Raw genomic sequence first — 8,607 nt, forward strand, 5'->3', positions numbered from 1 at the left:
AAAAACTACTTTGTATTACAAATAGATACATAGAAGCAATTTATTTCATACTACATTTCAATGGGGACTTCTGAGTTTCCTAATTTGTTGAAACTGTTAAACCTCTAAATTCAAAGATTGTATCATTAACAGATACATGCTCCAATTACCCAAACATGCCCTGACATATGTATTCACTAGGTACCCAACTCCTTAAGGAATTCAAGTGTATAAACAAGCTCAAGTAGATCTACTGACAAGAAATTAGATAGAAATTATACATCCAATTGAGCAACATCCCCCTGATGTCTGTTTTTTCTAAACATTTGGCCTGTGATACAATATTACTGTCCCATTCACTTATGACTTCCATTTTTATTTACATATGAAAATGTGTTTCAAAAGTGACTTGATCAAGAACAGTTGAAAATCTGTATTACTGCCAGGCACCACATCTGCATGGTTGGTGCTCTAGTAGCAGTAAAATCCTTCCTTCCTTTTAATTCTCAAAAGAATTCAGTTCTTAAAATACTACTCCTACAAAAGTTTGTCAAATCTTATAATTTTTAAAAATTTAAATCACAAGAGAAATGTTTTTTCTGATAGCACTATTGAGTGAAATTAACACTGATTCCTGCCTTGCTTTCAGCAGGACCCAGACTCCAACTCAGCTGCATTCACTCCTCACTTGCACAGACTTTTCTTCCTACAGCATTTTAAAAGGTCTAGTTTTTACTTAGACTCCTTACTTTACTTTAAATTTTAATTCTGTGTACATCACCAGCTGTGAGAAAAGCCATGTTATTCATTTGTTTTCATTTGGGTGATTGTTCCAGCACAAAGTTAAATCTTCTTAAACCTTGAATTGGTTCCCAGCATTGTTGATGGGTACCCTATATCTGCTTAGCTCTGTATAAAGTATCTATCATTCTGATCTCTAAACTATTGATATATCAGAGAATTGAATCTTCTATCAAGAATTTTTTCATTCTACTGTGTTATAATACAATGCTGTGTAAAATTATTTCTCACCAATACAACACCCAGCAGTCCAGAGTATCATGGTGTAAGACAGATGTTAGTCTGGAGCCATCTACTATTTGTATTGCTGAGCTCTAATAGATTTGAAAAACAACTTTACATTTGTAATTGTATTGTAATTACAAAAATAACAGTGTATATATATATATATATATATATATATATATGAATAGATTAATCACCTAAGTATGCGATGTTTCTTCTGTACTAGTTCTTTGGTATTAAGTTTAAATGCTCAGTGAACTTAATATGGCTCAATTATCAAAATTTAAAAAGAAAAGTATTTATTTTGCTTTGATGAAATAAATAAAAATGGAGGGGGGGGGGGCTAAAAAAGCTCTTATTTCTCAATAACACTGAAAAGAAACCGAAGAATAAGGTAATAATCATGCTAAGTTGTAAACAATTTAGTGAAGTAATCCACATCTTAGTTTTATTGCTGTGACCAAGAGGATAAATAATTTTATTGCCTTGTTTGATGCTTTGTAAGATTTCACCCTGAATTGGTATGTGTTGTTCTAAAGTAGATAAGATGCACCATGTACGGTTTTCTTCAGATTAAAAAAGGCCTCAGTCAATTTTATGACATTCTTCAAAGGTTTTTATTAAAAATAAATTCAGATAATAAGAGTAGCAGATGAACAGAAGTATAAAGCTTTTAAAAGCAGAAGTTCTAATACACAAGCTACTACAAAATAAAAATACTCCAGACAATTTAGTTTGGAGACCAAAACTATATTTATATAATGACACTGTTACATATGTATTTGTCCATTTATTATATTATAATATTGATAATTATTTGTGCTGTAATTTAGTCTTATTTCTATTATTGCAAGACTATATGTGACTTTAACTGTGTCTTCAGGGACAAGAGCAAAGATTTTACAGATTTTACCAGTTTAAGAGAGATTCTTTGCACCTATTAAATAAGCATACATATACACCTACGTATATGCATGTATACACAGACATAAAAAATATACACATATTAACTCATTATGCTAATGTCTATACGTACATATGCATATATGTATTATACATGTACATGCATGTATATATACATATAAATGCATATATATGCATATATGTATATGCATGTATTATGTATGCATGTATATTAATCTATATACATATATACGTATATACACATGCATGCATGCCTATGTATCACACCTAATATTGAACTTGTACCTTCTACAATCTCAGTTAAACAAAATCCTCTGTTGGCTGTTAGTGGTACTGGGATAAGCATTTGCCATTATTCACACTTGTCCTCAGCAGATCCATCAGCAGGAGAGACTTCCAACAGCAGCTGTAAGTGGCAAGTAATTTTATCAAGAAATGCAAAATGCAGTTTAAAATGTATAAAAGGCAGATAAACAATAAGGCTTCCCAGCATAAACAGGAAAGCATAAACATATTGCAGGTTTGGAGACCAGACTATGGGAGCTAAAACTAAAAAGAAAGACATTGCCACCATCACAAATGGAATGGGTAGAAACACCTGCAAGAGAAAGAAAGAAACTGGTTTAGGAAATAAACTGACCAATTGTGATTTTATTACTCATTCATAAGAGTAATAATGCATTCTTTGCCATACTAGAGTACCATTTCTCATGCTGCTGCAACCTCACCCAGGATGAGATTCATCTGACCTCATATTGCCTATAAGACAAATGTTATTTTCTAAAATACTTGTTCAGGCTCCTTCTGTCATCAAGGGGGAGAGATAGGCAGTATCTGAAAACCATTTGTCCATATATGATCTTATGGGCTCCTAAAAGAAACTCAGGGTTAGGTGCCTAGAAGTCGTCTACACTTCTAACCCAGCTTTCTGACAGCTAGACTGAGAGGAAATTAAATCTATCCTTAATGTCTGTGTTTGTGTCAGTAAAGATGAGAGTAGATAAAGGTTTAATTAACCATGAATGGCAAGCCTGGATCCCACACTGTTCTGGTTACTGCTCCACTCTACTCTGGATTCACATTGTTTGCACATCACCCCCATTCTGCATATGTCCCTCTCTTGTTTTCAAATGCAAGTTCTCTGGAGCAGAGACCATTTTTTTCTTTTCCTTCTACAGTGAAGCAAAGTTACTGAATAAGGCTCTAAACATTGGTGATTACTATTATTATTATTATTATTATTATTATTATTATGTATATTTTTGTAGTGACTATCCACTTCTGACTTGTACTTATTCCATAACTTATGCACACTACCCACAACTCAAAGAAATCTCTAAAAATATTTTGTAACTTTTTCCATTTACTTTGTATGGTCGATGTAGATGAGGTTCCCGGTATCGAAGTACAATCAGGCTTGCACAAGTCAATCCAATCATAAGCCAGGCAGAAAATCCAAAGTAATTTGTTAACATAATAAGGTCAGAGGGGATGATAAAAATGGATGCAATGGTGGTTGAAAAAATCATGGCTGGTGCTGGAGTACAGGAGTGGACGTTGAGCATGGATATTAAACCAGGCAAATGTCCTGACTGACTTCCAGCATAGCTTAATCGACCTAGCGTGAACATGCTGCTGTTGAGGGCACCAAATATTGAGACAGCAACAGAGAGAGGAATTATCCAGGCAACAGAGGGGATCACTCGATCAGCCCATGTGACTGCCACAGCAACTGCAAGAAAGCAAAGCATTAAGGTAGTGTCAGTACCATGTTCTGAATTACTGACAGACTCAGTAGAAATGAAACTTGTAAAATACAACACCTATTATTTCCCAGCAATATCTGCATTTTTGTTGCTGTAGTCAAACATGACTAATCTAATCCTAAGGGTATTTAATTCAGGAGCTAAAATCTTCCAGGGAGGGATGACAGTAGGAAGGAGCGTTGCCTGCCAGAGCAAGCCAGGTAAACCTGGGGCCAATACTGTGGTAATGGACTGCCCAGCAGGAGAAGGCTGCATTTCACTGCAATGAATCAAATTTACATGAGGCAAGGCCATGCAGAAAACAAAATGAACGCATTAGTCCTGGGCATTACCACAGTGGTGACATGATCTACTGTTATGAGCAAACTGCCAACATGAGCGCATATACATGCAGAGACAGGTCACCAAGCATGTTATTAATCAGGTCTTGCTTTGGGTGGAACTGGGAAAGGTGAGATTATTTCTGAAAAAGAGATACTCAGTATTGCTTGGAAATTAGCTACAGCCCATACTGTAGTGAGGACTAATACTTAGTGGGTCTATAACCAACTGCTGTGAGGAATATAAATCTTGTAGTGGCCTGTGCAGCATAGGAAGTAATCAGAGATGGGGTAAATACATCTCATTCCCTCCAAAATGTAGTGAAAGAACAAGAGCCACAGCAATGTATAGCAACGTTTGAAACAAGAGCTATAATTTTAAGGCTATCTCCTCAGCTGACATAGATAAGCACAGCTCCCCTGGTATGACTGGAGTTGGTCATGCCAGCTGGGAAGCTGCTATTCACAGATACTCTGGTATTTGCTGCCTCTTTCATTGTAGGGTGGATCTGCAAATGTGTGCATCTCTCCCTGACAATGGCTGAGTGATAATACGAAGTTGCTAAGTGACAGCTACACTGCTCCCATTTATGTTATTGAGCTGTTTTCACAGGAAAAAAAAAAAAAAAGATTCATCCAAATGAGGTATGTATTTTGTCACTGCTGGAGACAAGGTCTGACAGCTCATTCTCATTAGACTGTTTTTTAAAAGGTGCTGTTTGGACTATCAAGGATTGGACTTTTCATGGACAGATTATTGGTACAGGATCTGAGATAAGCTTTAGATACACTTACATAGACTTGTCCACCTCCTAAACAGTAATGGCTTTAGCTTGAGACACCATGAGGTAGGGAAGGAAGGAGGAGAGAGGATTAAAACTACAGGAAAACAAAGGCCTTCTCTATACTCAACAGAGACCTGATCTTCACCAGATTTTCCAGGTTTTAATACACTTCTGATTTCTTTTCAGACAGTGCAAGTATGAGCCAATGTTTTCAGCACCTAATAACATCTCTCTGAATTCAGTGCAACTTGTGTTATACAGTAAAATTAAACAAGAATTCTCTATTAAAACTTAGAACAAACCCCAAACTTCATGTGAAGTTAGGTGAGCAGAAGTAACCCAGTAAACTGACATCAGATGGGTATGTTAATGGACCACACCTTTTAAAAAAAAAAAAAAAATCCATACCTGAAGAGACAATTTCCTTTGGTGTGAGAACAGTCAGATATGAGATGTTCACCAGCAAATAAAAAACAATTACTGCAGGAACAGCAGTCATCACAGTTAAGGGGATATTTCTGCTAGGGTTTTTCATCTCTTCTGAAAAATACAGTTTAAAAAGACTAATAAAGCAAGTAGTGTAGGTTCTGCAAGTCTGTTTCTGTAGTGAATCTGCACAGAGCTTCATAACACTGATACCAAAGTCTTGCCCCAACCTCTAACCATGGCTAATAAGCTACAATGATTGTGAGGTCCTACAGTTGTTCTCAAATAGTTTATTATCAAAGAAGCCTATACTTTTTTTTTTTTTTTCTTATTTAGCTATTTTTTTTAACTATCTTGGAAGAGGGGATGGATTGAGGTCTGATAGACTGATAAAAAATTACAAAAGGACTGATAACTTTTATTTGATTAAATACATATTTGACTTACATTACAAAATAGATTTGGTAAAAAAATTTCAAGTAGACATACTTTTAAATCACTAGCTTAAACTTGAGACTCTAAAGTCAGATTATTCACACCTATATCACCTCATTAGTCCTCATCTGAAACTTTCTGTGTATTTTCCTATTGCTGCACAAAACCTTTCTCTTTGACCTTATACAAGGAAATACAGAAAAATTAATAGGAGAGACTGAAGGTATGCAGTGACTTTAAAAGGGGGCCAGTCCCAGCTGGATTCTGCTGTTGATTATCTTTTCAGGGGAAAAGTTGGCAGAGGAAAACTGTTAAGTGCTAAACCTGGCATCTTAGCTTAAAACTACTCTTATGAAATAAGAAAAAAACTCCAAATTTTGCAGCAGCACCGGCTGTAGTGCACAGAGACAGAGGGACTGAGTGAGCACAACAGCAGAATTCAGATATCAACTATCAGAGGATTTGGGATTTATTTCAAATGTAAGAAATATACTTGGTAATTTTGAGCCCAGAAGAGGACAATCACCAAAATTGCCAATTTAAATTTATCATTCCATTTGTTTTGTTGCTTGTTACATTCCTGCCATCCAGCTGGCACCTGATGCTTTAGCTGAGGCTCACAGAAATGAAGTTATTGCTGAAGAATGGGGAAATTCAGTCCAGAAGGGGACTATCACATAGGTTGCATCCATCTAAACAGCTGTGCTCCCTGGTGTATGGTATTTATTACTGTGGCTGATCAGGAAATAAATTAATATTTTACCAATAATTTTGCATATTCTCAGGCTTACAAAGCTAAGCACTTGCCTTTAAGGAAATCCTAAAATTCTAAAATTATACTTTGCTGATTTATATCACCTTTTTTATTGCAGCACATTGTTAATGCTGAATAGCTGGATTGTAATAATAACAGTAATTTTTTTAAAACATTAACCCAATTTTCACACTGTTCTCACCATTGAACTTTGTGTTATGCATTTCACACATTCAGTTTCTTTAATGTTTTACAAGTGATAGAGGTCAATGGATAAATAGGGTTAAAGATATAGGAGAAAGATCCACTTGCTTACAGCTTAATTCTATAAATCTGATGATACTATAAAATACTATTCATTTAACATGATGTGTATAACTGACATTATGAACATTATCTCTGTAGTTTTCATGAAAAAAGCTCTATTTATTACTACCATATGTGTCATTAGATACAGAATACGATAAGTAAATAGATATTCAAAAATGCTTTGAATGTTAAAATTGAGCATAAGTTATATGAAAGGATTTATACCACTTTCCTTAAATCCTTCATCACCTTCTGTGCACAACTCTATTTGTCACAACTGTGACTACCCAATACATCCCATAAAATTACTGTATTTTAACACAATTCAAAAGGAATTTGATGATGTACAAACCAGCTGTATAATCTCAAAGAAGATACACGTATTTAAATACAAATAAATTATCTTTTTTGATTTGGTCCTTATTGTGCACAGTTTGGCATGGATATCTTAATACTTTTCTAAAAATGAACTGACACTGAGAAAGACAAAATGCATCTTTTTAAGGTATGAAAATATCTGTTTATGCATGAGATTTAAAATTAACTATTTTGATTTCTCTTGTACTCCTCTGGAAATGTCAGCTTGATTCCGGTGACTGCACAAGAAGCAAGAAACTTCCCTAGAAAGGAATGACAACTCTTCTACCAGCCCCAACAAACACAGGACTCATGTAAACATGAGAGACCCTACGGTCTTGAAGGAGAGACAAGTTCTACCAAGATGAGCTGAGGAACATAAGAATGGCAGCAGCAGAACAAAATCTAAAAGAGGAGTGAGATACCTGCCATATAATTGAGGGACCACCAGCCACCATATGCATACAATCCTTGGAAGAAGGCTTCAGCAACCTGTGACGCGTTAGGGATCTCTGAGCCGAACGCATCTTCAAACCTGGCCAGGCTCTCCTTTCTCCCGCCAATGAGGAGAACTATGCCACCGATGGCGATTACAGACAAGGCTATCATCTTCAGCAGAGTGAAGACTGTCTGCACCCATGCAGCCATTTTGACACTACGACCATTCAAAATCCCCAGGGACCAGAGAACGGCCAAGGCCAAGCATTTCTTCAGCACTTCTGGAGCAGGACAAATGCCGTAGAAGGGCTGGGTGGCGTACTCAGCAAACAGCAAGGCTCGAGCAGCATTTGATGCTGGCTTGGTAAATGTTGATGTCCAGATAAACATGAAGGCGGGTAGGGATCCAAGGCCTCTTTTAATATGGCTGTATTCTCCTCCAGAGAAGGGCAGAGCAGTTCCCAGCTCCGCATAGCAGAGAGAACCCATCAGAGAAACCAGCCCAGATGCAGTCCAGATCGTCAGTGCGACACCGATGTTGAGTAAGGAATGCTTTAACACCCCCATGGGAGACACAAAGATCCCTGCCCCGACAATTGATCCTATAATAAAACTTACCCCATCAAAATAACCTATACTTCTTTTGAGTTGCATCTTGTCTTTTTCTTTTCTTTTCACATCTTTGGGATGATCGCTTTTTCCTTTTCCCATTTTTTCCTGTTTCTTCACAGCAGGTTATATAACTTCAGAGGCTGGATTACATGTATTTTCCTTTCCCTTTGTTGTTAGCAGAATGTTATGGCCCTACCTGCTAGTCAAATGTTATGGGAAGCCTGGCTTAATCATTCAGAAAAGAGAGCATACTTTGGGTTTTGATGTCTTCTTGTGTGAAGATGATTAACCAAATACTCCAAGAAACACTGGCAAATCATGTACCTGTTGGTTTAATATGTACTTCAGAAATTATTAAGGTCTGGAGGTATTTTTAAAGAGAACGCCATAACAAATAATTCACAGTAAATGCTCATTTCTCAGTGGATTTTCATCAATAGATTTCAATTTATTTTTATGTATGTCTTCAGAGACAG

The 8,607-nt window shown here is 36.3% G+C and overlaps 1 protein-coding gene across 1 annotated transcript; it reads right to left on the reverse strand.

The window, feature by feature from the left end:
- Positions 1-2,168: 2,168 nt before the first annotated feature.
- SLC7A13 (solute carrier family 7 member 13) lies at positions 2,169-8,230 on the reverse strand. The gene is made up of 4 exons (XM_026842616.1): positions 7,507-8,230; positions 5,209-5,340; positions 3,297-3,661; positions 2,169-2,527 (listed from the first exon to the last, which is right to left on the reverse strand). The coding sequence occupies exons 1-4, from the start codon at positions 8,228-8,230 to the stop codon at positions 2,282-2,284; spliced, it is 1,467 nt and encodes a 488-aa protein (XP_026698417.1). The 3' UTR covers positions 2,169-2,281.
- Positions 8,231-8,607: the final 377 nt, after the last annotated feature.

Source organism: Athene cunicularia (assembly GCF_003259725.1).
Source record: "Athene cunicularia isolate RWA chromosome 2 unlocalized genomic scaffold, athCun1 chr2_part1, whole genome shotgun sequence".
Taxonomy (NCBI): Eukaryota; Metazoa; Chordata; class Aves; order Strigiformes; family Strigidae; genus Athene; species Athene cunicularia.